At 58.7% G+C, this 26,581-nt stretch overlaps 10 protein-coding genes across 10 annotated transcripts; 6 read left to right on the top strand and 4 right to left on the bottom strand.

Moving 5' to 3' along the window:
• Positions 1-458: 458 nt before the first annotated feature.
• Positions 459-1,700, top strand: PG998_014896 (uncharacterized protein; the record flags this gene model as incomplete). The annotated part of the gene is made up of 1 exon (XM_066881712.1): positions 459-1,700. The coding sequence occupies one exon, from the start codon at positions 459-461 to the stop codon at positions 1,698-1,700; it is 1,242 nt and encodes a 413-aa protein (XP_066723257.1).
• A 1,631-nt stretch (positions 1,701-3,331) lies between these two features.
• On the top strand, positions 3,332-3,697 carry PG998_014895 (uncharacterized protein; the record flags this gene model as incomplete). The annotated part of the gene is made up of 1 exon (XM_066881711.1): positions 3,332-3,697. One exon carries the CDS (start codon positions 3,332-3,334, stop codon positions 3,695-3,697), a length of 366 nt encoding a protein of 121 aa, XP_066723256.1.
• A 792-nt stretch (positions 3,698-4,489) lies between these two features.
• On the top strand, positions 4,490-6,210 carry PG998_014894 (uncharacterized protein; the record flags this gene model as incomplete). The annotated part of the gene is made up of 2 exons (XM_066881710.1): positions 4,490-5,169; positions 5,301-6,210. The coding sequence occupies 2 exons, from the start codon at positions 4,490-4,492 to the stop codon at positions 6,208-6,210; spliced, it is 1,590 nt and encodes a 529-aa protein (XP_066723255.1).
• Positions 6,211-7,513: 1,303 nt separating this feature from the next.
• Positions 7,514-9,249, top strand: PG998_014893 (Baeyer-Villiger monooxygenase 5; the record flags this gene model as incomplete). Its single annotated transcript, XM_066881709.1, has 4 exons — positions 7,514-7,768; positions 7,867-8,204; positions 8,293-9,040; positions 9,067-9,249. 4 exons carry the CDS (start codon positions 7,514-7,516, stop codon positions 9,247-9,249), a joined length of 1,524 nt encoding a protein of 507 aa, XP_066723254.1.
• Positions 9,250-9,758: 509 nt separating this feature from the next.
• On the bottom strand, positions 9,759-10,901 carry PG998_014892 (uncharacterized protein; the record flags this gene model as incomplete). Its single annotated transcript, XM_066881708.1, has 1 exon — positions 9,759-10,901. The coding sequence occupies one exon, from the start codon at positions 10,899-10,901 to the stop codon at positions 9,759-9,761; it is 1,143 nt and encodes a 380-aa protein (XP_066723253.1).
• A 760-nt stretch (positions 10,902-11,661) lies between these two features.
• PG998_014891 (endosomal integral membrane protein) lies at positions 11,662-13,681 on the top strand (the record flags this gene model as incomplete). The annotated part of the gene is made up of 2 exons (XM_066881707.1): positions 11,662-13,555; positions 13,614-13,681. The coding sequence occupies 2 exons, from the start codon at positions 11,662-11,664 to the stop codon at positions 13,679-13,681; spliced, it is 1,962 nt and encodes a 653-aa protein (XP_066723252.1).
• An 832-nt stretch (positions 13,682-14,513) lies between these two features.
• Positions 14,514-16,294, bottom strand: PG998_014890 (sugar transporter; the record flags this gene model as incomplete). Its single annotated transcript, XM_066881706.1, has 3 exons — positions 14,514-14,671; positions 14,761-16,116; positions 16,270-16,294. 3 exons carry the CDS (start codon positions 16,292-16,294, stop codon positions 14,514-14,516), a joined length of 1,539 nt encoding a protein of 512 aa, XP_066723251.1.
• Positions 16,295-18,607: 2,313 nt separating this feature from the next.
• PG998_014889 (uncharacterized protein) lies at positions 18,608-21,061 on the top strand (the record flags this gene model as incomplete). The annotated part of the gene is made up of 5 exons (XM_066881705.1): positions 18,608-18,694; positions 19,034-19,429; positions 19,486-19,508; positions 19,678-20,551; positions 20,606-21,061. The coding sequence occupies 5 exons, from the start codon at positions 18,608-18,610 to the stop codon at positions 21,059-21,061; spliced, it is 1,836 nt and encodes a 611-aa protein (XP_066723250.1).
• A 1,786-nt stretch (positions 21,062-22,847) lies between these two features.
• PG998_014888 (nuclear distribution protein PAC1) lies at positions 22,848-24,403 on the bottom strand (the record flags this gene model as incomplete). The annotated part of the gene is made up of 3 exons (XM_066881704.1): positions 22,848-24,023; positions 24,105-24,273; positions 24,366-24,403. 3 exons carry the CDS (start codon positions 24,401-24,403, stop codon positions 22,848-22,850), a joined length of 1,383 nt encoding a protein of 460 aa, XP_066723249.1.
• A 438-nt stretch (positions 24,404-24,841) lies between these two features.
• PG998_014887 (uncharacterized protein) lies at positions 24,842-26,370 on the bottom strand (the record flags this gene model as incomplete). The annotated part of the gene is made up of 3 exons (XM_066881703.1): positions 24,842-24,852; positions 25,804-26,192; positions 26,312-26,370. 3 exons carry the CDS (start codon positions 26,368-26,370, stop codon positions 24,842-24,844), a joined length of 459 nt encoding a protein of 152 aa, XP_066723248.1.
• Between the last annotated feature and the right edge of the window lie 211 nt (positions 26,371-26,581).

Raw genomic sequence — 26,581 nt, 5'->3', positions numbered from 1 at the left:
GAGTGGAAGTCATGATAGGAATCTTGCCAAGCCGGGAACAAGGTACATAGAGTACGCGAAAGCCACTGCTTACTGTACACGGGTGGTTGTCAAATGCAAGGCATCTATCTAATCAGAACAGACTCTACCGCCAATGGCAACCAATAAGAATGAAAGCCCGCCTATGATGAGCTCTAGAGATATGCATTTCACGTATAAAGCTATTCCTTACAGTGCATTTTGTGTTTTTGCCAGTTGTCGTTGTCGTTGTGTTCAGCCCACTCGCCAAGCAGCTCCGCCACTTCCTCCAACGGCGTGTGTCATCCGGGGCCGCTTGTCAGCTAGCGCGCCTGCACCGCTTTCTCACCAGCCGTATATTTACGTCTTCCTGGGGCGCAGCAGTCACTCTGATCATACAAAATCTTGAAATTCCCTTTTTCTTGTGAATATGACATCGTGCCATTATACAAAAGACCGGCATGGCGGCCCCGACTTTCTCTTTGGGCTCGCTGCCCGTGGAGATCCAGTGCTGCATATTCCGTCATCTGGACCCCGTGACCCTCATCGCCGTCAGCCAGACCTCGTCGCACTACCGCCGAGTCATCAGCCCGTCTAAGCTCCATTTTGCCGAACGTCTGCTCGCCCTCGAACTGACCGAGGAGCACGGCGGCACGGCCACCATCTTCCGCCCCAAGCACAACATCGTGTCGCCCGACTGGCGGGATCCGGCCTGCCACTCGATGCGATGGGCCTGCACGGACTGTCTGCGTCTCCTGCCCCACACCGCCTTCGGCAACCACGCCCTCCTCGGCCTGGGCTACCGCAAGCCGGAACCCAGGTCGCCCGCCGCGGCCCCCGTCTCGAGCTGGGAGCCCTCGCGCGACGCGCCGCACTGGCGGGCCCTGAAGCGGCACCAGCAGCGCCCCGACGTCGTCTTCGAGCAGAAGCGGCGGCGGGCGCAGTACGCCGGCGCGGCCGCCGCCGACTACGGGCGCTACACCCGGGCGCGCGACGCCGCGCACTCCCCGCCCACCACCAGCGGGCTCCGGGTCGTCGACGGGGGCCGGGACGAGATGGCGCGGTTCGCGCTCGCGCACGAGCGGCGCCTCGCCGGCCACCAGCGGCGTTTGCGGCGCTGCCTCGAGTGCAGCTGGCGGCGCGGCGCGCTGCGGCCGCGGGCCACGCGGCACGACGGCGTCGTCGGGGGCTCGCGGCTGGTGCCGCTGGCGCACAGCCGGCAGCTGCGCTTCGGCTGCGGGCTCGACCGCTACTTCCCCGGGTTCGCGGCGCCCGCGGGCAACGGCCCGCCGGCGCGCGGCGCGCCCGTGTTCGCCGTCTACCGCGACGACGCCCGCGACTTCCCCTTCACCCTGCACATGGTGCGCTGCCCCCGGTGCGCCGCGTGGCAGGAGCTGCGGGCGTTCCGCGTCGGCGAGTGGTGGGCGCGGTGGACGGTCGGCTACGGCACGGCGCCTTCGTTCGCGGACTTGGCGCTGTACCGGCTGCGGTACCGGTTGTGGCAGGAGGCGTGGGCGCGGCACCGAGACGACGAGGGCATGGGGGAGTTCGGTTGCCGCTTGGGAGACGGGTTCCGGGAAGAGGAGTTCAACCTCGCCGAGGAGCATTTCAGATGGCTCGAGAGGTGCAGGCAGGAGGTGTTGGAGAACCCGCAGGTCTTGGTGGATTGGGCCTTGGCTCGGGATGGGGCTGCCTTGACTTGAATAGGCATTTAGCTGGCTTGACTATGAAGCACAATGGCTGAGCTTTGAGATAGGAGGAAAGACCATTGATGCACTTTATTAGAGGTAACTAGTTAAGACATACCTGACCGTACTCCTACCCTGTTGTCCCCCTTTCCGCCCAACCAGTATGGCAGCCCAGAACAACTCAGTGAAATCTGGAAGAGCAAAGCTTCTGTCAGCCGTGAAATCTAGTTTACCCGATGCCCCATTTCTGCTCCGATGTGGATAACAACCATACTAATTGTCCCAAACTGCGGTGCTTGGTGTTTGCACCATCCGTTTCAAACAGACAAAGGCCTTATTATTGACCCAATGCCTGTCAATCATAAGTGCTTACAGGTAGTTGCCTCAAGCTTCCAAGTAAAAACATCTGCTTTTGTTTCGTCCGAAGTTGTTATTCGCAGATATATGGGGATGGGGGCTCCCCCTTTCCGTATACCTCAGCCACCCAACCTGCCCCTTGTGGACCCTGGCCTATGTCTACTGCCATAGAGAAGCGAAGACAGTGACGTCATATATATTACGATATACACGTTTTTTGCGTCAACCCATATACGCCAGACAGAGATGGCTATCACTTCATGCTGCATGCGTGATCTCGCAGCAGGCGGGACACACCGGCCTGCCATGAGCGAACCGACGGCTTTGCTCAGTCAGTTGGCATATATCCGTTGGCGAATAGCTCGTCAGACCATGCCTTACCAACGTATGTCCTTTCGTGTGTTGACTTGAACAGAGGTTCGGTTCACGCCTGTCGTATCACGCCCTCGCAGCCGGTCCTCACAAAGGTATGTCAGCGTGTGCCTATCATTGCGGGTGCTCTGGGCTCTGCTCACGCTTTCACTCACTCGATATATCTGCAAAGCATATATGACGCCGTCGAATGCAACGCGCATGCCGATGAAGCAGACAAGGGCCTGGATAGGGGGATGCCTATAGTGCCGAAATTCTCAGTATATAAGCGCCTCTTTCTCCCCATAGGTTTCGACTTCTTGCTTCTCTCCCACCAAGCATCACAGCAACAGCTCCCCATTCACAGACATACCAAGCAGTTTACAATTCACGACTTATTCTACGTCGAACGATATCCTACCGAAGTCTCTCGATACGATAAGAAATACCATTCCCGGATAACGTCGTTTTACGTCGAACGATATCCGAACGAAGTCTACCGACGTAAGAAGAAGTACAAGACCCGCACGACCGAAATCATAATACGACAGCCACTCGAATCCGTTCGTAATCCGTTTACCGTCGCGACTCGCCCGCGTAAATCCGTTCGTTGCCCGTCTAACGTAAAAGACTACCCCGTATCGTTCGGAATCCGGATATCGTCGTGACTCGCACGCTCAAATTCGTTTTTAATACATCCAACATAAAAGTAAGTCACCCGCCGCCGCTATTCCTTACCCGTACATCGTGACGCCTCATACACCCAGAGTTACTCGCGTTCCTCCTGCGTAGAAAGTGGTACTCCCCTTATACTTATCCGTCGCATGCCTGGGTATCCTCCATAGCCCCTAACTAGTACCAGAGCCTGTGACAGCTTCGCTAACCCGCCTTTCACTCCCTCCAGACACCAGCTACAAATCTCCCAACAGCAAGACACAATGGCCGGACTCACGCTCGTCGTAACTCTCTTCTTCTCCCTCGTTGCTATGGCCAGCGCCTACAGCGGCGACATGACCTACAACCCGTTCAACGGCGGCCTGGGGGCCTGCGGCAAGCCCATCAACAACGGCGACGCCACGGTCGCGGTCGCGCCCAAGTTCTTCACGGCGTCGAACCCCAAAAACGACCCCGTCTGCGGAAAGACCGTCACCATCCACTACAACGGCAAGACGGCGACGGCTCAGGTCTGGGACCGGTGCCAGGGATGCGGCGACAACGATCTCGACGCCACGCCTACCTTGTTCACGAACTTGGTGGGATCGACCGACCCTGGCCGTGTCAGCATCACCTGGGACGGTATCTAGGAGGGGAGCAGTGACCTGAGATATCTCGGACGCACCTTTACGAGATAAGGACTAAGATATCGGTTCAGAGGCTCAGGGACAGGGATAGTGACAAACAGGTGATGGCATACTTAGCATTGATGCAGATTATCTTACTTAACCCAGATAGCACTGCTTAACATGAATCAAATTATTGATCCGTACATATACATGGATGGGTCTTCTTTGAAGACATTGTAACAAGCCTTCACTAATAGCAATTCGTGATGGAATAAGCTTTTCAGCGCCGGTATCCGATTGCTTGTCTACTAACGTAAACCCCGACGATCCAATCAAAAGGCGACGATGCGCAAAGACCCCTGCACGATGTCTTGGTAGGGTCCGCCACTAGTCACCAAAGAGGCAAAAGACCGGGTGGCCTAGAGATGACAGAGATGACATGACGGTCTAGCCGGCCCCCCGGCACTTAGAAAAGAGGTGGCCAAAATCAATCATGCCATGCAATGGGTGGGGAGACCCTGGCACTGGCAATGGAGAAGAGATACGGACAAGCAACTAGGGTCCAGCAGGATCCATTTTCGGGCCCATGAAGATAAGGAAGGGTGACAGAGAAGAAATTTTCGGAGCATATAAATGGTGATCGCGTGCCTCGCTCGCGTTTTCCCTTCCCGGAAAATGTGTGCGTGTTAAGCGGCACCTTCCAACTTGGAATTCCAATTCTCCCCTAACCCTCCCTCCCCCGTTCCGCGTCTCATCCCGCCTTTTCTCCTCTTCCCTCTCAATCCCACTTCCCCCGCATATATCTTGCATATCATGTCGACCGCCGCCGCCGATCTGGAGAAGGGGCGCGGCCCCGAAAAGGCCGCCGCGTCCGGCAACGACATGCACTCCAACAACAGCGTCGTGGTCAGCGACAACGACGCCGTCGCGGCCGACGGGAAGGAAGCCGCGGCCGAGACGGGGCTGCTGGCGCGCATGCGCCGCTTCGAGGTCGAGCTGGACCGCAAGCTGGGCGTCGAGTCCGAGGCCATCAGCCGCAAGCGGCCCGAGGACAAGCGGGCGGTGCCGTGGCACGAGCAGCTGTCGATGGCGCTGCTGTGGGCGTCGAGCACCATGAACACGAGCTGCTTCGCGACGGGCTTCCTGGGCCACGAGCTCGGCCTGAGTTTGGGGCAGTCCATCGCCATCACCGTCTGCGCCTCGTTTCTGGGCAGCGCCCTCACCGGCTTCTCCGCCACCTTCGGCGCCGCCACGGGCCTGCGCCAGATCTCCATGTCCCGCTACAGCTTTGGTTGGTGGCCCAACAAGCTCATCGCCGCCCTCAACACCATCGTCCAGATCGGCTGGGCCTCCGTCTCGTGCATCACCGGCGGCTTGGCGCTGACGGCCGTCGCCGACGGGAAGCTGTCTCTCGTTGTCGGCATCGTCATCCTGGCCGTCGTGGCGACGTTGATCTCGTTCGTGGGGCTGAAGGCCATCCTGGTCTACGAAAGGTGCGTACCAATTGGCCTTTTCATTTCTTTTGTTGCTCCTCCTTGATTCTTCCTCCCTGTCCATCTCGGACTGCGTGCCGGAATGGCGCCCTGCATGCGACATGGGGATTTACGATTTCTTTACCCCGCAGATATGCCTGGGTCGTCTTCTTCGTCATCTTCATGGTCATCTTCGGCGAGGTGGGCCGCTACGCCGACAACACGTCGCCCAGCCCGCTGCAGGGCGCGGACCGCGCCGGCAGCGTGCTGAGCCTGATCGCCATCGTCTACGGCAGCTCGGCGTCGTGGTGCACCATGGCGTCGGACTACTACGTGCACTACCCGGTGGACGTGTCGCGGGTGAAGGTGTTCCTGCTGACGACCTTCGGGCTCGCCATCCCGACCAGCATCGGCATGGTGGCCGGCTGCGTCGCCTCGTCGGCCCTCACCAACCGCCCCGACTGGGCCGCGACCTACGAGGACGAGGGGCTCGGCTTTTTGATTCAGGCCATGCTGTACCCGCGCGGCTTCGCCAAGCTCATCCTCACGCTGCTGGTGCTGTCGGGCATCAACGTCAACGTCATCAGCATCTACAGCGCCGCCATCTCGTGCCAGCAGATCTCGCGGCCGTTCGCGCGCGTGCCGCGGTACGCGTGGACGCTCGCGTGCTTCGCGGCGATCCTGGGCCTGGCCCTCGGCGGCCGCGAGCAGCTCAACGCCTACCTGCAGAACTTCCTGTCGCTGCTGGGCTACTGGTGCACGTCGTACTTCGTCGTCATGTTCGTCGAGCACTGGGTCTACCGCCGCGGCGACTTCGCCAACTACGACCTCGACGCCTGGAACGACCCGGCCCGGCTGCCGCTGGGCCTCGCCGCGCTCGCCGCCTTCCTGCTCGGCGTCGTCGCCTGGATCATGGGCATGGTCGAGACCTGGTACGTCGGCCCGCTCGGCCGGCTCATCGGCGCCTCGGGCGGCGACGTGGCCAACGAGTTCGCCTTCGTCGTCACCTTGGTCACGTACCTGCCGGCCCGCTACCTGGAGCTCAAGATCGTCGGGCGGTAAAGACGAGCTTCGTTGGGGGGTTGAAAGAAATCCATTCACAAGTAAGCAAAGTAAAGCGGAGCGAAGCATTCAGGGGTAGATACACGGTACTTTTACTCGTACTATCAACGCCCGTATAATAAGCAAGATTCCGGGAGGAGTCTTACTTTTTCCATGTCCCGACCTGCCCTTTCAGTTATGAACAGGTTACGCTCTCTCATGTCAAATGACAGGGGCTGGTGCTTGAGAGGGGGAGAGAAGGCACGAGAAGACTGTCTTTGGTGTCTCCATGTTCTCTTGCTTCGTGGCATTGGACCGAGACCGACCATGGCTCTGGTCTCGTGTTCTATGCAGCCCACGGCACTTCAAGGTAGGCGAAGTAGATCAGTGCAGCCCCGTGGTAAGTCACCCGTAATGTAGACGAGCGTTGTCGGACGCGTCTTAGTGGTAGCGGTGTTTGCCGCCATGCGTTAGCTAAGTAGGTATGTGGTGTATCGTGCCTGGCCGCTAGAAGTCATTTACAAGGCTGGCGGTGGTGGGTAGGTTAGTCTGTGTGTATATTTGCTCATACTGTGGCAGTTGTTCTGGTTTGCCTACGTAGCGTTAAATATTTGAATATAGCCTCCATTGCATTTTGAATCTGTTTTACGTGACCTCAATTGACTCCCACGAGATGACAGCAGACGAACCCACTTTCCTCATGCGACGATAGATACTTGTACGGGCCATTGTGTCCGGCCGAGTGACAGGGCAAGCGAACCAGCTTACCAGGCACCAGGGACGTACTCGTATTATGGCGTCGCATTGAATGGGTTTCCTGCGGGAGCTTGGAGCTTTCTGCAGCTTTTCCAGCCACCAGGAGAAAAAGCTGTTTTAGCTACGGTTTTAGCAGCTACTGCCCCGAGTGCCGCCCCGTTTCAGGGCGTTTTTCTCCTCTCTGCAACTCCTCCAGCGCCTTCACATGTCAGACTTGTGTTTAATGGCGCGCCGTTCCTCCAAGCAGCTTAGCAGTCTCTGACGTCAGGCGCAGGGATCCGCCGAAATAGCTCGGCCAGTTTTGGAGGAGCTCGCAATGCTTGTTTCTTCAATGCAGGTCCTGATTGGCAATTTGGGGGGAGGGGGATTTGATGTATGTACATATGTAAATCGAGATAGTTCCTCGATTAAATACGGCGATCCCGCTGCCAAGTTACGCATGTTTGCTTCCTTCGTTCTCTCTGCATCCAAGGAGAGACCACCCGCCACCTAGCAGTGATCATCACCACCCATTTGCCTCCGGTTGTAACAGCATCCTTAACAGAATACAGCCGAGTAACGCGACACAATGCCGTCCGAGTCGAGGGTCGCGAACCCGGTGTTCCACCCCTTCTTGTTCATCTACCAAGTGTGGCAATGGCTCATCGACTTCATCCTGTCGCCGGCGCCGCCCAAGTCCGACCGCGAGCTGTCGCGGCCCAAGATCGCCATCATCGGCGCCGGCATCACGGGCGTCGCGTCGGCCGCCCACTGCGTCGGCCATGGCTTCGACGTGACCATCTTTGAGGCCGGCGACGAGAAGAACGTCGGGGGCATCTGGAGTGTAAGTGAAGACGGACTTGAACCTGGCACCCGCTCCTGAATGCACCTGAATATATCCTCAATTGAAGCATATGTAACTCACATTTTTGGTCGTCGCAGAAAGTCAACAACACCTCGAGCCTCCAGATCCACTCCCTCATGTACCGCTTCCACCCCTCGGTCAAGTGGGAGCGCGGCTACCCGGACCGCCAGCAGATCATCAGCCAGGTGCGCCAGGTCTGGGAGCGCTACGGGCTCGACAAGAAGACCGTCTTCAACAAGAAGGTCGACAAGGTCTACCAGGACGACAAGGGCCGCTGGATCGTCGACGACCCCTCCTACGGCCACTTCGAGGGACTCATCGCCGCCGTCGGCACCTGCGGCGACCCCAAGATGCCGCATCTGGACGGCATTGAGAAGTTCAAGGGGGACGTGTTCCACTCTAGCCAGTTGACCGGGTACGTTTTATTGCGAGTGCACAATTCTTTAGGAAGAGAGGAAGAGGAGTGGCCATGATCACCAGCTAATCTCCGTCTCTATCACCAGCAAGTCCGCCAAAGACAAAACCATGATCGTCATCGGCGGCGGCGCCTCGGCCGTCGAGGCGCTCGAGTTCGCCGCGGCCGAGGGGGCCAAGAAGGTGTACATCGTGGCGCGGTCGGACAAGTGGATCATCCCGCGCAACCCGATCGTCAACATGCTGCTGGCGCTGAACATCTTCGGGCAGGAGACGATCTTCAGCTTCATCCCCGAGTTCCTGCTGCGCAAGCTGTTCTACCGCGACCTGCAGGACCTGGCCCCCTACGACAAGGGCCTGTTCATGGACACCCCCATGGTCAACTCGGACGTCATGGACAAGCTGCGCGACGGCTCGGCCGAGTGGGTGCGCTGCGACATCGAGGGCTTCACGGCGCGCGGGGTGCGCGTCAGCCGGCGCGAGAAGGGCGTGCCGCCGGGCGGGCCGGGGCGGACGGCGCACCTCGAGGGCGACATGGTGGTGCAGGCGACGGGGTTCAAGCGGCCGTCGCTGGACTTCCTGCCCGACGACTGCTTCGAGGCGCCGTACGGCGCCCCCAACTGGTACCTGCAGACGTTCCCGCCCGGCCACCCGTCCGTCTCGGCCATCAACTGCACCTACCTCTCGGCCATCGGCACCGTGGGCAACTGGCACATCGGCATCTACACGCGGATCCTGCTGATGTTCCTCGCGGACCCGCTGACGCGGCCGCGGCCCTTCTGGATGCGGCGCTGGATCGACATGACCAAGCTGCTCAAGGCGACGGCGCCCACGGGCGCCTTCGACTTTTTACCTATCTCGAGCTGCTCTGGTGGTTCGCCTTCTGCGTCACCATCAACCCCTTCCGCTGGAAGTGGGCCGTCTTCGTCTTCTTCGGCATCGGGTCCGCGCTGCCGAAGCGCGTCGTCCGCGTCGAGGACCGGGTGCGCAACGGGCTGGGGCTGCAGCATCAGGAGGTCGGCCGGGACACGGGGAAGAGCTTCTAAGGGGAACGACGGCATGGGAGAGGCCCTGTCCGTCAAGTAGATTGGTGTCATGCGCAATGGGCAGAGGCAATCGTCGTCCTGGAAAGAGATGGACCTTCTTCCAAACCAGGAGAGCCGAACCAAATGAGTTAGATCATGATTGTATTTTCGGCGCCAGGGGACATATGTCGAATTGGATATCGTGTGTTCCATGGAAAAAAGAGAGGCGTTTTCATTTGCACGACCCATAAACCGACCATAATAAACTAAAATCAAAATATAAGTAAGGAGAATCTGTAAAATACACAGTCCGGTAGCGAGCCTCATATTACTGCGCTACGTATTTCTATATTTCGAACCATGAGATCATATTATATCATATCACGGGATGTTATAGAAGTCAAAAGCAAAGGATAATAAATGTGTCGCACAATCTAACTTTTGCTTGGGTATCAGACAGCCTTTGTGCAAGAAGCGCCAAAAATAATCTACACCTCGACCACCAAGTGACATTTCCATCATCACCACTATTACCTCTTGCCACCACGCTTGCCTCCTCCGCCGCCCATGGTCTTGAGACGCTTCTGGTAGCCGCCGCCGACAAGCTCGCGGGTGTTGCTGCTGAAGCCGCTGTTGCGGTCGCCGTCGGTGATCTCGCGGCCGCGCTTGCGGCTCTTGTCGAGCAGGGCCTTGGTGCCGCCAGCGCCGGCCGCCGAGGGCTTCTTGCGGGTGGCGCGGTCGATGCGGTCGACGTTGCCGAGGTCGCGCCAGTCCTCGCCGCCGAACTGCATGCCGCCCGCGCGGCCCTCGGCCTTGTTACGCTTGGAGCGGTCCTTCTTGCTCTCGGCCGGCAGGCGCGTGAAGTTGGTCTCCTCGTAGTCGCGGCGCCGGTCCTCGTCGGCCTTCTGGTGCGCCGTCTTCATGCCGCGCCCGCCCGACACGATCGTCGTGCCCACGCTCGGCTGCGCCAGCGGCTGGTCCAGCACCTCCTCGTTCAGGAACTCGTTCATCGTCGCCGACCGCGCGGGCCGGCTGCGGTCGCGCGCCTCGCGCCGCTCCGCCGTCGGCATCACCGTCGCGCTGATCTTGGGGGGACGGTACACGCCCGTCCGGTCGGCGTCGGATGCGGCGGCGGCCGCCATGCCGGCGGGGTTCTTGGAGGCCTGGAAACCGAAGGTGGGCAGGGCGGCGCTGGCGTTCTTGTCCAACACGGGCACACCGCCGACGGGGGCTCCGCCTTCTTCGTCTCCTTCCTCCTCTTCATCAGACTCTTCTGCTGCTCTCACGGCGGCGTTGTGGGCGGCCATCTGGGATTGGCGTTCGGTGTCGTCGGCGGCGCGCAGCATTCTGTCGAGTTGGTATTCCAGCTTTTCTTCCAGGGGCCGCACGCCCTTCTCGAGGTAGAGGCGCAGTTCGACCAGCTTTTCGACGACGGTGTTGGAAAGGTCGGAATCATCTTCTTCGTCCGAGTTCTTTGCGTTGCGGATCTTCAAGAGAATGAGGAAGACGAGGTTCTGCAGGTAGGAAAGAAGCAGTTCGTTCTTGGTGTCGAGCAGGGACACGCCATTCTGGGGAGGCTCGATGCCGGCCAATTTCGGAGTGGCTTCGTAGGCAGTGGTCAATGACTGAGTCAAAGTGTCCAGCAGCGCTGGCAGGGAAGTGAGGGCGGCCATGTTGTTGTTGGCGATGTTGTGGTGATGTATGGCCAATTGAGCCTACAATTCCGGGTGGGACAGAGGATGCCCGTCCTGGGACTTCAAAAAAAGTTCAAGACAAAAAGTACGATAAGACTGATAAGACTCGATAAGCAGGCCGCCCCACTGGTAGGTTTGAGGCATCCATGTCGGACCGTCGGAATTCAAGTACCGAGTTGGGTGCCAGTGCGCTGGGCTGGGGACAGCTAACAGCTAAAGCGACTGCTGCACATGCAGTGTCCGTCAACTGAATGCGCCGCTAAGGCAAGGCATCACTGAAAATTGTTGACATTGTCTCCGATGGAATCTTGGATAATCACACAACCACAGGGCCGGACTGAGCTGTGAATAGGACAGAGCACATGCAGCCAATCCCTTGATTGAAATATCCGCGACCTGGTGTCCCTTGGATCTTGCACCCCATACAATCGAGTCGTCTCCAGTGCCCTTGTGTACCTTGCCTGCCTACGTAAGTGTCCATAGCTCCCGCGTCTCGCTGATCCGGCTTCGACATTGCATTTCTGTCCACGTCGCAGCTCGTCATCCTCGTACAACAACAACCCTGCCACCTTGCCTTTCTGAATGCATTCAACGCCCTTCAATAGGCATTTCTCAACCACCTCCATTACACGCACGGGAAACTCGACCATCCCGCTTGCAAGCATTGTTAAAACCATATAGCTAATTGGCCGCCATTATCATAGCTACCTAGCCCTCCTTTCTCTCCTGCCCCTTCGCCATGCGAGGCACCATCGGCGCAACGTCCTCGGCGACGTTGCTTGCGACCCTGCTCGCCGTACCTCAACTCACATCCGCCTTCTACCTGCCCGGTGTCGCGCCGACCTCCTACAAGAAAGAGGCGAGCGTGCCTCTGTACGTGAACAGCGTCAAGCCCGTCGCTGCCACCCAAGATGGCGTCCTCCACTCCGTCATGTCCTACGACTACTACCACGATCGCTTCCGATTCTGCCCGGTCAAGGAAGAGGGCGGCCCCAAATACGTGTCGGAAAGCCTGGGGAGCATATTGTTCGGCGACCGCATCATGACGTCGCCCTTCGAACTGCAAATGGGCGTCAACCAGACCTGCAAGTCGCTCTGCAGCTCCGAGTACGACGAAGAATCCGCCCACTTTGTCAACAAGCGCATCTCCCAAGGCTACGCTATTAACTGGCTTGTCGATGGCCTCCCTGCTGGCCAGAAGATTATCGACGAGATCACCAGCACTACCTTCTACAGCCCCGGTTTCCAACTCGGCAATGTCGACATCAACTCGGCCGATCGCAAACCCTACTTCAACAACCACTACGATATCGTTGTCGAGTACCACGAGGTCGGAGGAGACCCAAACCAGCTGCGAGTGGTCGGTGTTATCGTGCAGCCCGATTCCAAGGCCTACAGCAGCGACACCATCGACCAGAATACCTGCTTGAGCGACAACATCCCTCCTGTCCACCTCGAGGAAACGGGCAAAACCAAGGTGCACTTCACCTACAGCGTCTACTGGACTCGCTCGCCCACCGCCTGGGCTACCCGGTGGGACAAATACCTGCACGTCTTCGACCCCAAGATCCATTGGTTCTCTCTCATCAACTCGGCCGTGGTCGTCGTGGTCCTGACCATCACCGTCACCTCGGTCCTGTTCAGGGCTCTGAAGAAGGATATCGCGCGCTACAACCGTCTCGACCAGATCAACCTCGACGACCTCTCCGGTACTTCGGCCCTCGAGGATGGTATCCAGGAAGACTCGGGCTGGAAGCTGGTGCACGGCGACGTGTTCCGCTCTCCCTCGCACCCGCTCATGCTCTCCGTCTTCCTGGGCAATGGAGCCCAGCTATTCGTCATGACGGGCTTCACCATCTGCTTTGCTCTGCTCGGCTTCCTGTCTCCTTCCAACCGTGGGTCCCTCGGCACCATCATGATTCTCCTCTACACCGTCCTCGGATTCGTCGGCGGCTACACGTCTGCCCGCGTTTACAAGTCGCTGAACGGCGAGAAGTGGAAGCTGAACATCGGCCTGACCCCCTTGTTGGTGCCCGGCATTGTCTTCACCACCTTCTTCTTCCTCAACCTCTTCCTGTGGGCCAACCAGTCCGCCGGCGCCGTGCCCCTGAGCACCATGATCGTCATCATCGGCATCTGGTTCATCATCTCCATCCCGCTCTCCTTCGCCGGGTCGTGGTTGGGCTTCCGCGCGCCGGCCTTTGAGCCGCCCGTGCGCACGAACCAGATCCCGCGCCAGATCCCGCCCACCACCACCTACCTGAAGCCGGTGCCCAGCATGCTGCTCGTGGGCATCCTGCCGTTCGGCGCCATCTTCGTGGAGCTCTACTTCATCATGAGCTCCATCTGGTTCAGCAAGATCTACTACATGTTCGGCTTCCTCTTCCTCTGCTACGGCCTGATGATCATCACGTGCGCCGCCGTCACCGTGCTCATGGTCTACTTCCTGCTGTGCGCCGAGAACTACAACTGGCAGTGGCGCTCCTTCCTCGCCGCCGGCATGAGCGCCGGCTACATCTTCGCCAACGCCCTCATCTACCTGGTCAGCAAGCTGTCCCTGGGCGGCATGTCGGGGACCGTCCTCTACATTGGATACAGTGCGCTGCTGTCGTTCTTGTTCTTCATCCTGACTGGTTCGTACAATCACTCCCCCGTTTCATTTTTATCGTCCCACGACTAACATGCTCGCAGGTTCGATCGGATTCTTCTCGAGCTGGTGGTTCGTCTCGAAGATCTACTCGTCCATCAAGATCGACTAAGTGCATGAGGCTTGGAAAACGAATTGAGATGAACATCATTGTAGCGTGTCATGGCAGCGACTGGTGTGAAAAGTAGAGTGTATTGATATCCGCCCCGAAAAGGGGTTATGGTTCTTATCCGAGACTAACTCGGTCTCCGGGATTCGAAACGAAGGTAGCAAGCAGAAGAAAGGGGTCAAGTTGAATGGGAAGGCGACGGCTCCAGAGAAACTTGGGGGTCGGGGTGTAAAAGACGAGATATTTCCGAGTTGGTTGGGTTTTGCGGCTGCAGCATGTTATTGTTTTCGCGCGAAGACACTGCGGAGTACCGGTTCTTCTCGATGATGATATCCCGAATTCTTTTTCAGGGTCGAGGTCTGTTGCATCGACGGGGCGTTTTTGCGCTGAGTGGTCCTGTCCTGGGCAATGTGTGGCTACAGGAGGCTGTATGTACATATTGTGTGTGCGATAGTAGGAAAAGGCTTAGAATTTGCATTTTCGTTCCATCTCTGCGCGTCGCGACTTGACTATTGGAGGGAATATACGCACCAATGAAATGCTGATTTCAGTGAAATAAGATCCGGACATTCAGACCGCCACAGGTAAGTATCATCACCCTTGATAAAGAGACTAGTTCACCCAGAGTAGACAGTAAGAACAAGCGAGCAATGGTAGAAAAGTAAACTGTATTGGTATCATTTCAAATTCTCATCATAACCCAAGCGTCAATCGGCCAAGCTGGCCTGTCGTCGAAAGAGACGCCTCCAGTAAAATATACTCCTGCGCCTAATAGTAGTTGATGTAGTAACAGAAGTTTGTACCATATGACTCGGCCCTTCTTTTAACCGGCACTTTATACGTGCTCCAGCTGTCCGACCTCGACGTCATCCTCCTTCTTCTGGTGCCGGACGGCCTCGACGCGGCGCTCGAACGCGTCGCGCTCCAGCTTGCTGCTCCTCCACGGCGGCGTGTTGGTCTCGAAGACGAGATCGATCTCTTCGAGAGTGCGGCCTGTTGCAGCAGAACGTAGCGGGTCAGCAGGGGTGGTGCAACAACGATAGAAAACGAGGGATGGAAGAGGAGAAGAAAAGAAAACTTACCGGCCGTCTCGGGATACGTGAAGAAGATGTGGAAGAACATGGCGGCGCAGAAGACGCCGAAGATGATGTACGTCTTCCAGGTGATGTTGGTGAAGGCGGGCGCGACGAAGTAGGCCAGGGCGAAGTTGAAGATCCAGTTGGTGGCGGCCGACAGCCCGACGCCCTTGGCGCGGTACTTGAGCGGGAAGACCTCGGAGGCGTAGATCCAGGCGGCGGGGGCCCAGGTGAGGCCGTAGACGCCGACGAAGATGTACGAGCAGGCAATGACGCCCTTGGCGGGCCCGCCGCCCGGCAGCTCCCAGCGCAGGTTGGCGTTGCCGTCGATGTCGGCGACGGCGTGGCCGTAGCTGGCCATCAGCCCCGCGATGCAGAAGTGCAGCGCCATGCACACGACGGCGCCCGCCAGGAACAGCAGCCGCCGCGGCACGCGGTCGATGTACGGCAGCACGCAGCCCGTCGTCACCAGGAAGATGACGTACTGGATGGCCGACGAGTACAGCGCGGCGTCGCCGCCCATGCCCGCCATGCGGAAGATGTACACAATGTAGTACATGGCGACGTTGCCGCCCAGCAGCTGCTGCCACATCTGCACCGTCACGCCGCACATGGTGCGCTTCCAGACGCCGCGGCCGAACATGCCCAGGAAGCTGACGTGGCGCGACTCGGCCGCGACGCGCGCCGCCTCGCGCACCTCGTCGTACTCGGCCCGCACGGTGGGGTCGTTGCGGTCGCCCTTGGCGTGCAGCAGGGCCAGCGTGTCCAGACACTCGTCCCAGCGCTCCTTGCCGGCGAGCCAGCGCGGGCTCTCGGGGAAGAAGAAGAGCGCGGCCAGCAGGATGGCGCCGGGGACGCCCTGCACGCCCCACGCGACGCGGAAGGCCTCGGGGCCCGTCATGCCGCGCGCGCAGCCGTACGAGACCAGGTACATGATGAGGATGCCCCACTCGATGGCCCACTGCTGGATGCCGACGACGCGGCCGCGGATGCGGCCCGGGGCCAGCTCGGCGAGGTAGACGCAGACCTGGGACGAGGTGACGCCGATGGCGAGGCCCGAGACGACGCGGCCGGCGACCAGGTGCGCGACGTTCTGGGCGCTGCACTGCAGGGCGGCGCCGACCATCCAGACGACCGAGGCGATCATGAGGGCGCCCCGCCGACCGAGGCCGTCGGCCAGCCAGCCCGACGCCACCGCGCCGACGAAGGACCCCGCCGACATGCTCGCCGTGATGCCGCCCTGCAGGTTCGAGTCCGGCGACCCGAAGTAGTCCAGGTACTGGTCCGCGCCGATCCAGGCCGACATGGAGCTGATGTCGAAGCCGAAGAGGGCGCCGCCGATGGTGCCGAAGGCGGCGAGGACTAGGTTGATCACATCAGTGTCAGTATAATCCTAGCAAGTATGGATCGTGGCTTGTAGAAGGAGTCAGGGGGTGGTAGTGTATGAAGAAGTCTAAGGTAGAGCCAGCAAGGCTCTTCAGGAAGGAAAGGGTTCGTAAGAGGATGAACACATACCGTAGATATTCGTGATGGTATACATGATGATGTGAGGGTAGATATGTTCGCTCAGGTTGAGAGCATTGGCCGGCAACCTTTGTTGCAGCTGATTATCGAGACAAACCAGCGAGACGGTTTGGCAAGTTTGTTATTAACAACGGCTAAGCCGACGACTTGTACATTGGCTGCTGGGTCAGCTCTTAATGTCGGTTCGTTATAGGGGAGTAGAGTTCCTCCGTTTCGACGCGTGGTGAGCAGGAACAGACAGACAGACAGACAATCGGGAAGGGGGCGACGATCACTACTTTATATTCGACTTGGCTGCTGGCTGCTACTGCTTGGCCATGCACGCATCAACCACCGACACGAGCTGACGGCTTGGTGACAGACGAGCAACAAGGTTTCTGCTCTATCCAGTCCCCGGACACCCCTGCCCCCGGCCGCTCGGTCTCCATAGCCGCATCTCCCTGCTTCCATATGCTCCACCATGCACTGCTGCCGCACGCCGAATCCCTGAAGCGAAGAGGGAGCCAGCCGGCCATAGCGTCAGCAGAGAAACACATTACTGGCGCGCCTCGGGTTTCTAGCCCTTCTCCAGAGCGGTAGTTTGGAAAAGACGCTGGAGAGGGGACCGGCTCGGTGAGGTCATAGTGGGAAAAACCCCAGACAAGCACAACCAAAAGGGCCGAAAGACCTAGTCGGGTTGGTGGTTGCTGGCAGTGGTCCGACTCTTTACAAGTGGGACGCTTGGGTTGGGAGGATGGAAAAATCACGAGAGCCCCACGGGGAAAGCCGGGGGTGGGCGAGGCGGAGACGGAACAACTCGGCGGGTCGTGCCAAGGAGACCTGACAACAACTATTATTGACAAGTGGTGAAACGCGTCTAGTCTAGTCAGTGAGGCTCTTTTCGAGGCCTGCACACACGGGATGCAAGGGGCGGGCGGCGGGCAGCATCCCGGCACGACAGCTGGTAGCTGGCGTCTGTGGGAACGACCTGACAGAGAGGGAGAGGGAGAGACGCAGTGGTCAATGGTGTGTGCCACGGATCCCACGGCTAGAAAGGGCTTTCAGTCAATCAATCTGACGTTCCTCTTCGTCTATTCGTCAGTTAGGTCATGTCTGAATATGAAGCTGTTGGCGAGTGTCTGTGTTTCTCCCCATTTCCCTTCCCCACAACGTCCACAACTCCACGACGTCATGCGGAGAGGAGGCTATAGGCGCACCAATCAGAGCCCACCACCGCGTCTGTCGATTCCGATTCAACATCCTGGCCTAGCTTTCTCTTCCGGGGAGATCGGCACTTGTTTTCTTCAGATATGGAAACGAGTCCGGTTGGCCTGTGGAGAGGAGGCTTGATCCTCCATCTCGTCTCTCGTGTCGAATGAGCTTGTCTTCCTGGAGAGCGTTATCCTGTATTGCTGTGTTCAGTCAATTCCAAACATGTGATCAGATCATGGAAACACAAAAGTAGTGTGAATTCTGGAGAGGTAACGGCAAATCATTGGACTAGATCCAATTTCGTGCTGACAGTAACGTGTTTTGTATATTACATTATTAAACCCCTTCCCCCTCCTTGTTACTCAGCCTACTCCATAGACACCCCCGAAGGCGTTCCTGAGCTCAAGTGATTGTAAGGATCCTTCTTGCCCGCGCTCGCCGACGGCACCGTCGTCCCACGCTCCTTCAGGTTCTTGCCGAGCGAGCTGTGCAGCGGCGCGTGCCCGTCGCCGCCCGCGCGCGACAACGTGTCCTGCTGCTGCTGCTGACGCACCCCCTGCTGGCTCATGCCGCTGGCCGCCGCGGCAGTGCTGGCGCCCACACCGGCCGCAGTGCTGGTAGTAGTGCCGGTAGTGGTGGGCCCCATGCCCGTCATGCCCGCTGCCGCGCGCGACCTTTGATGCTCGTCCAAGAGAGATGTGGGCGATGTGGTGGTGGTGGTGGTGGTGGAAGATACAGGCGCTGCCGCGCCGGTGGAAACATCGGCCGTGCTCTGGCCGGGCTGGCGGACTCCCGACGGCTTGTCGCCGTGCGACAGCATGTCGTAACCGCCGGCAGCCGCCGCACCGCCGGCGCCGAACGCCGCGACGTTGCGGGCCTTGTGGCTGTGCTCGCCCTTGTTGTTGTCGTCGGGGTGACGAACATGCGCATCGTGCTTGTCGCGTGTGTCGCGCTTGGGCGTGGGAAGGGGCAGACCGCCGTTGCCGGGAGGCGTGTCCCTGTGGGTGGAAGCTGTCGTGGGCTCGAAGCGGTTGGCGGTGGATCCCATGGGTTGCTGCTGCTGCTGCTGCTGCTGCTGCTGTCTGGAAGTGGAAGAAGAAGCGGTGGGGATTCTAGACGTGGCGCTGTGCTTGTCGTCATGGTGGTCGCGCGCAAGTCTGGAGGCGCCGTATGCGGCACCTGTACCAACACCGGCACCCGCAAGCCCGGCGCCTACGTTGGATTGGTGATCCGAGGAGCGAGGAACCTCGGATCGTTGGTCGTCAAGTGACGTGGTCGGGTAGTTCTGATGAGCCCTGCTGGACACAGGGATCTCGGCCCGGTCAGCGCCCGGGCTACTACTGCCCAGCCCGTGGGTCTGTCCGCGGCCGCCTGACGCGAGGTGATCCTCGCCACCACGCGACACCTGCGACGGCTTCTGGGAGCCGCTGGCGGCCAAGCTGGCGGGCGTGTCGTATGATCGGTGACCACTGCCGAGGTCGTGGGTCTGGCCAGTGCCCGAAGAAACGAGACCATCGCCGTGCGACGCCGACGCGTCCTCGTAACCCATCTCCTTCTGTCGCAGACTAAGCCGCTTGAGCTCCGAGTTGGAGAAGAGCCCGCCGGACTCGACGTGCTGCCAGCCCTCGTGGGTAGGGGCGTTGTAGGGGTTCACATTGCTGACGAACTCGTTTTTCGGATCGGGCGCGTCCGTGTCCTTGCGGTGCAAGAAGTCGTAGACGCCGGCACCCGCGGCGGCGCCCGCGCCCGCCCCCGCGAGGTTCCGGCCGACGTGGGAGTCGTGGTGGCCGCCATCTGCCGCGAGCGCCCTGTTGTTCAAGGTCGTGGTGGGCGACGAGTTGTCCAGGGGAAACGCGCGCTGGGTGCCGGCGGCGCTTTCGTGGCCGGTGGTCCGATGCTCGGCGCCGCCGCGGCCGGTCACGGTGTCGGACACGCCCTGCGCCGCGTTGGCGACCGTGTTGTACGCACCGGCCGCGTACCCTTGGTTGCCTGACGAGCCGGCGTCGGCGGCCGAAGCGTCGGGACGAGACGTCGTGGTCGTAAGCGGCTTGTCGTGCTCGTACTGCTGCTCCGTCCCGCTGCCGCTGCGGTGCGAGATGGTGTTGTAGAGCCCCTGCGCCGCCGAGGCCGCGGCGCTGTATCCGCCCGCGGCCGCGCCCGAGAGGGTGTTGTACAAGCCGCCGCCGGATGACGGCTCCTGCGCCGGAGAAGAAGAAGCGGCAGTAGCAGCCGACGAGGGGCCCTGGGCACGGCTGGCGGCGTCCCCGTCGCTGCCGTGGCCGACGACGGTGTTGTAGACGCCGGCGCCGCGCGGGACGTGGGCGTCGGGGCCGTGGCCGGCGGCTTGCATGGCGACCTCGGAGTCGCCCGCGGCGGGGACGCGGCGGTGCTGCGACGTCGCGTCCTCGCCGCTGCCGCTGCCGGTGACGGTGTTGTAGACGCCCGACGAGGGCACGTGGCGGTGCTGCGTCGTCGCGTCCTCGCCGCTGCCGTTGCCCGTCACCGTGTTGTAGACGCCCGCCGCGGCCGGCAGGCTGCCCCAGTAGGTCTCCTTGTTGTCGGTGTGCGACGTGTTGCCCTTGCCGTTGCTGACGATGTTGTGGGACGAGGAATCGACGCCGCCTGGCGCCGAAGTGGTGGTGGTGGTGGTGGTGGTGGTGTGGTGGCTGCCGCCGCCTGGAGCGGCCGACTTGCCGTCGTCGTCGTCGTCGCGGTGGGGGTGCGCTTTGTAGCCCGCGTTCGGGTTGTTGGGCTCGCCGAGCACGCTGGCCAGGGCGTTGCCAGCGGCGCTGCCGTGGTCGGCGTTCTCCGAGGGCCCGCGGCTGGCCGAGTCCGTGGGCATGTGGACGTCGGAGCGGTGGAAGTGGTCGCCGACGCCCTGGTGGTGGCCGCCGGTGTGGCGGTGCGACTGCAGCGCGCCTTTCTCGATGGAAGCCTGGGAATGGGAGTAGTCATCGTCCGTCAAGCCGGTCGTGTTGCCGGCGGCGGTGTTGCGGATGGAGTCATGTCCGACGGTTTTGGGGTGGGATTGAGTGACATCCGACAAACCACTGTGCACACCGGTGTTGCTGGCTGCTGTGTTGTGAGTAGAACCCTGGGCGACAGTTGTAGGGTGAGAGTGTGTGACGTCTGACAGGCCACTGGACACCCCAGTGTTGCCGGCTGCGGTGTTATGAAGCCCGCCCTTCTCGACAGTTTGCGGGCGGGAGTGTGTAACGTCGGACAACTTGGTGGTATTGTTACCGCTGGCAAGGCCGCTGGAAGAAATGTCGCTTTGCCCCACGGTCTTGGGGTGGCTTCCCGAGACATCAGACAGTCCGACGCCGGAATCTCTGTGCTCATGTCCACGGATGCCGCCCTCTTTACCGCCAACCAGCCCAGTGGTGTGCGATTGGGATCCGAGCTCTCGCTGTTCCTCACTCATGGGCGTGTCGGAGGGGAAGGCGCCCGGCGTGTGGCGGTCGACGTCGCCGTGGGCAGCTTCCGCCGAGTGGCCTACGCCCAAGGTGTCTCTGATCGTGTCGGCAAGGCCCATGATTACTTACTGCAGGAAGTAGGAGGTATGGAGTTTACAGAATATGATATAGTGTAGTGGGGGTTTAGGTATCTTGGGAGAAAGAGGGCCTGGGTATGGTCAAGAAAAAGTAAGAGAAACTAGACTCCCAGCAGCGGCAAACCTATTGCTCATATAGACGCGAGAGCAACGGCATGCCCATAGTGAGACTATCATCACATCATCGATCGATTCCCCCTCCCCCTCCCCCACGCGCTCTCTGCCCTGCTTGTCCATTGTTTGATGCCAGCCGGCTGCTACGGTGCGCGTGCGAACAAAGGGAGCGTAAAAAGACTCGGTGACATCACAGGTACGTGTCGATTATTGGTCAATTGCGCAGCAGAAAGGGAGGGAGCGTGGTCCTGCAGGAAGCCAAGGTGGAAGGTAGCACGTAGGTGTCTTGCGGGAAGGTCAGGTGGTTCAGCTGCTAGCTAATCGAGAATGGCCAGAGGGCCTAGTGCCTACGAGACACAAACTAGAGCGCCCGCAAATCCCATCGTCACTGTTGTCTCAGCCGCCGCGGCAGAGGCTTGAGGGGAGCGAGGAAGCAGCTGTGGCAGAAGCTAAACAAGGGGTTCGTCACCGTCCCTCCATTTCTGCGCAAAAGGAGCATCTTCGACTGCGTCAGTGGAGCGTCTTAGCGTCCCGCTACGGCCCAGACAATCATTCCTTTGCTCTTTGCAAAGCCCCATGCCCCTCTCGCCTCCATTCTCTCTCCATCTTCCCCTGCCGTTCGGTCTGCTTTCCCCCAGAAAATGAAAGACGTAAGTAAATCGATCTCGGGTGGGGTTGCCGAGAGCGTCCCACAAGCCGGAGCAAAATGGGGGGGAGTGAAGAAAGCCACAAACAAAAAAAACAAAGCAAAAGCCACCGTGTGCAGCCCCTGATGTCATTCGACGCTCGGGTCGGATCGCGATTTCGCATTCTGCATTTAGATTTGGCTCTGCTTTGGCATCTCAGATGCATCTGGAAAATTGCTGGGATGGGAAAAAGGAATCCGGGGCCTATTAGGTAAGGCAAAGGTGTCGTCGTGGGGTAAAAATGTCTCCCCTGGAAAGTACATTTGGTTCTCAAAATACCATTGGTATAATTACTATCTCTATTTCCGATGACCTTTCTACATGCCCGACAACTTCTCAGCAACCAAGTATGTGTATCGACTTATGCATATGCAAGGTGAATTCCACGTGCAGCCCTAGTAGCAGAAGGGTCGGCGGGCCGCTTCCACCATCCTGGACAGCGTATGCCGTTCTTCTACATCGTAATCCTTGACCAACCCATTCTATGTGATTTCCCGGACTGGGGGTTGCCGCGCAGTCTTGTGTATGTGGCATCATATATAAGGCACCTTTCAAGCCGGGCCCGTCTTCTTAAGCAACTATTATCAAAACACCTGGGCACGCGACTCAATGGGCAAAGCAATGCAGTGTGCAAACTCGATTGGAGAGCGTCTCGATGGACTTGGGACTTGGAACACTGGGAGTTTTCGATTCTGCGATTTCTCAAGGTAGCCTGAAAAATCGTTGGTCAACTTGCTTTCCTAGGGTATCGTTACTTCTTCATACTAACTGGGTTTCAAAGGGGACCAGTAGGTGGCAGCTGTGTGTTGCCGAGGATATAGTAGTCGTTGGGTTGTATGGTCCCGATCCATGCCTAACGAATCCAAAAGGTCCCCCAAGAATTGCCGACGCTGTCATCTACAGCCACTACAGACGGCAAAGCATGTCAAGAATATGACAAAGCTGTGGCCTCCGTATTAAAGCTGTCCCAAATCATGGAAGCCCAAAATGCTCCGACGCCGCCATGATCTACCGTGATCAGTGCTTTAGTTCGCAAAGATCCTGAGCTTTCGATCTACTCCTCCAGTGGCTATGATGCACCGGATGCGTATTTCGGGCGCAGCGGGTTTGGCACCGTTGCGCTGCGGGGTCCCGCTGGACGCGGCACTGTTGTCGTCGTAGTTGACAATCCCCGGAGCCCATCGTAGACAAGTGACGAATCGCTCGTGCACATCCTCGATTGTCTTGATGCATTTGCCGTCTTGGCTTAGGTCCCAGCATCTCACCGTCTTGTCATCGGATGCCGATAATAGGTATTTACCCGACGGGTGAAACTCCAGTGCGCGAACCCAGTTATCGTGACCTCTTAGCGTCAGAAGGCACGTCCCTCGCGCATCCCAGATTCGTATGGTCTTGTCGCGAGATCCAGTTGCCATAAACTCTGCCGTGCTGGTTGCCGGTGGAGGTTTCTTCAGCCCTGCCAGCTGGGCTAGGTATTGGTATGATGATGGTGGGGCAAATGCGCAACATTCATTAAAGTGCTCGTGGCCGAACATGACCACCTTGGCCTCCGGTTCGGTTGCCGAAATATCCCAGAGCCGCGCCGTCATGTCATCTCCGGTCGATACGAGATACCGTCCATCCATCGAGGGAGACACATTTCGCACCCATTCTGCGTGGCCTCGCAGGGTTCTTAGGCAGAATCCGGTCGCAACGTCCCATATCTTGAGCGTCTTGTCTCTGCTGGCGCTGACCAGTTGGCTCCCCGACGTCGGCGCTCCTGCAACCCCCGAAGGTATGAAGCGGATGGCGCTCACGCTGTGGTCGTGTCCTGGTAAGGTTCGTATGTTTTTGTATTCGTTTGCCGGATCCCACAGTTTGATGGTGAGATCGGAACTGCAAGATGCTAGAAGCGTACTCCCTCGCGGGCCTCCGAAGTCGACGTCCAGAACGGCTCGCGTGTGTCCTTTTATTGTCCTTTCCAGCTCTCCTAGTTCGAAGTCCCATATCTTTATTGTGCAGTCGTCGGAGCCAGAGGCGATGGAGGAGTAGATGGGATGGAAAGCGACGCAGTTGATGGTGTCCTGATGCGATTCCAACGTTCGTTGCGCCGGTGCTTTGGGCAGCCATGATGCTGGGTCGCTGCGTTTTGATAAGGAGAGGGGTGTGGTGTTGTCGAGTTCGGATTGTATGGCTTGGTTTCGGGCCTCAAGGTCCATGACCTGCACACTTCGATTAGATGTCCAGTCTCCAAGAACGTGGCCTGAAATGGGCAAGTGGGAGATGGCGTCGCAATCGCTTACCTTCTTTTGCAGGCGGACGATACTCGTCCATTTTCTCTCGAGCAGATTCTCGTACTTCTTTGCGGTAGCTGCGTCGAACACGTCTTCGCCAAGATTCAGGTCGGCTCGGACGGCGGCAGCGGCATTGGGTAGGTTGTTTGCCGCCAGGTATGCGATAATAGACTTGTGCCTGCGGTGATGTCGCCCGGTTAGTTCCCATGGAGACGGCGATATCTCGACGTTGTTGGACGGGGACGGGGACGGGGACGGGGACAAACGTACAGCTCTTCGGCCTGCTTGTTGGAGAGGGAGAGGGCCATGCTGAAGGCGGGGTGTGCTCTCGTCCACCTCTTCTTCAGGTTTGGCCCTGATATGGCTGGGGGGAGGAGGTGAGGTCGGCGCGCGGTCTGAGGTATCGTGGCAGGTGGTTATCGGGAGCAGTCAGGTACATGGTGGTGGTGGCGGCCTATGTACTCAACACCCAATGCCCTCCAACAATGGCAGGAGGTACCTGCGAAACCAAAAGTGTCGGGCCAGCACAGACCATCTGCTTCTGTTTATTGCATACAGACTGTACATGGAAATAAGTACCTAGCCTCATGCGTCAAATGTCTCGCTTCAGCCTTTGCTACTTGATATCCTTTTTGGATCTTGCATGCGGCACTTCAATCAATTGCAGTAAAATTGACAAAAAGTCAAACAATCTCATAATGAAGTCAATTACTTCGCTTGATGGGCATCGGGGTTCATTGTTGGGTTCAGTGACCATCTGGAAGGATGCAGTCAGTCAGTAGTGGGGTTATTCGCTTGGGCGGTTCTCCTGTGCTAACCATCGAATCTTATTTTACTTTGTTCACCGCCAGCTCAGAAGCGGCGTGACAAAAAGCCACATGCCATCAGGATAAGATACAGATTGAAAACAGCCACGTTCATCAGGGACGAACCATCAGTAACATGTCATGTTGATGTGCCCATGCATCGGTACTCAAGTCATGGTTTGATCTGGCATCATGCAAGAACAGGGACTGGCCTCTGGAGCTACAGGGCGGTGGCACACAGCAATATCTTCGACGGCGGCTTTGTCCCAGCCAGCCAGCTCCAGGGGATACGCCAGCAACCCACGTCATTCTAAAGCTTGACGAGGTGCCAGCAAGACTGGTCATATTTGCATATCATGTATCAATTGTCTGTCATTGATACGCTACCACATCCACTGGAAGATAGAAATATTTATCAAGATCCAGCATCGCCCAAGCTCGTGTGCTGAAATGCCTATTCAGAGGGGTAGCTTGGGCGCGGGGTCAAGGATGTAACCCTTCTGGAATTGAGTGTGTGTCAAGTGGGGCAACCTGGTGATCTTCAACAGCACGCTGTGAAAAGGAATCTTGGGTGGGTGTTCCCAAATCTACCACCAATTGCTTGGCTTTCTTTCGAATGCGTTTCCTGCCTCTGGACTTATAGAATCTCATATATAAAAAGCTGTTGGTCAATGTGCATTTTTGGCACCCTCCATACTGTCCTGACCCCACCTGTGACGTTCGGCTACCTGCCCGATTGGCTTCGCTCCACGGATAAGTGGCCAGTCCTCTTTACCCAGATCATGAGATGACCTTCAAGATAAGCCATAAAATTTTCATTGGAAGGCTTCCAAATCATGGCCTGATAACTCGCCTGTCCACGAATTGAGTCCTACGCCACCCGCTCCCAGAACAGCGTAGACGAAGTGTTGCTCCCCAGCCCGCCCACCGCCAGCAGCAGCCGGAGGACGCGCCCCCCTCGAGGAGGCGGAAGTAGCGCATGAACGTGGTGCCCACGTCGACGGGGTCCTCGACGACGGTGAGGGGCCCGTGGACGACGGCGCCCAGGCCCGGGTCGTCGGCGGGCGGCACGAAGGACGCGTTGATGGCGTACGGCCCCGTGTAGGCGACCGTGTGGTTCGCGATGAGGACCAGCTCGGGCGCCGAGTGCGGCCGCGGCGTCTGGGGCCGCCACGCCGCCTCCGTCGCCATGATGTTGGCCGACACCCAGCCCGACGCCGTGTAGATGATGACGCCCTCGGGCGCCGTGCCCCACTGCGCGCTCGGGAACGTCGGGACGCCGTTTTTGATTCTGGGTGTTGCGGGCCATCCGAGTTAGTACGACGGAGAGCCAGAAAGGAGGAGAGGGATAGCTACTAGTCCATAGGTGCGGTGGATTATGGGATGAGCGAAAAGGACTATTCCACTAACTCGCTAATGTTGAGCAGCAACCATGTTCCCACCAAAGAATGCATGCAGGGAGCAATCATGGCGACACGGCTTGGGCAGTTGAAGCTAGCGAGGTAGAGATGAAAGATGATTTGGGACTGAGTAGCCCTCAATGAAATAGCTAGAAGTGACTGGGGTTGTCGCTGGTGTGCATGGGCATCCAGAACATCGAGCTGTATGGGTGTTGCTGGAAGGTCGAGGATGATGCAGTTCACGAAGAGCCAAGACAATTGGCATTCAAAAATATTTTAT

Source organism: Apiospora kogelbergensis (assembly GCF_038363985.1).
Source record: "Apiospora kogelbergensis strain CBS 113332 chromosome Unknown utg000016l_segment0_segment0, whole genome shotgun sequence".
Lineage (NCBI taxonomy): Eukaryota > Fungi > Ascomycota > Sordariomycetes > Amphisphaeriales > Apiosporaceae > Apiospora > Apiospora kogelbergensis.
The sequence above is the reverse complement of the archived record's forward strand: the minus strand, read 5'-3'. Positions and strand labels throughout refer to the sequence as shown.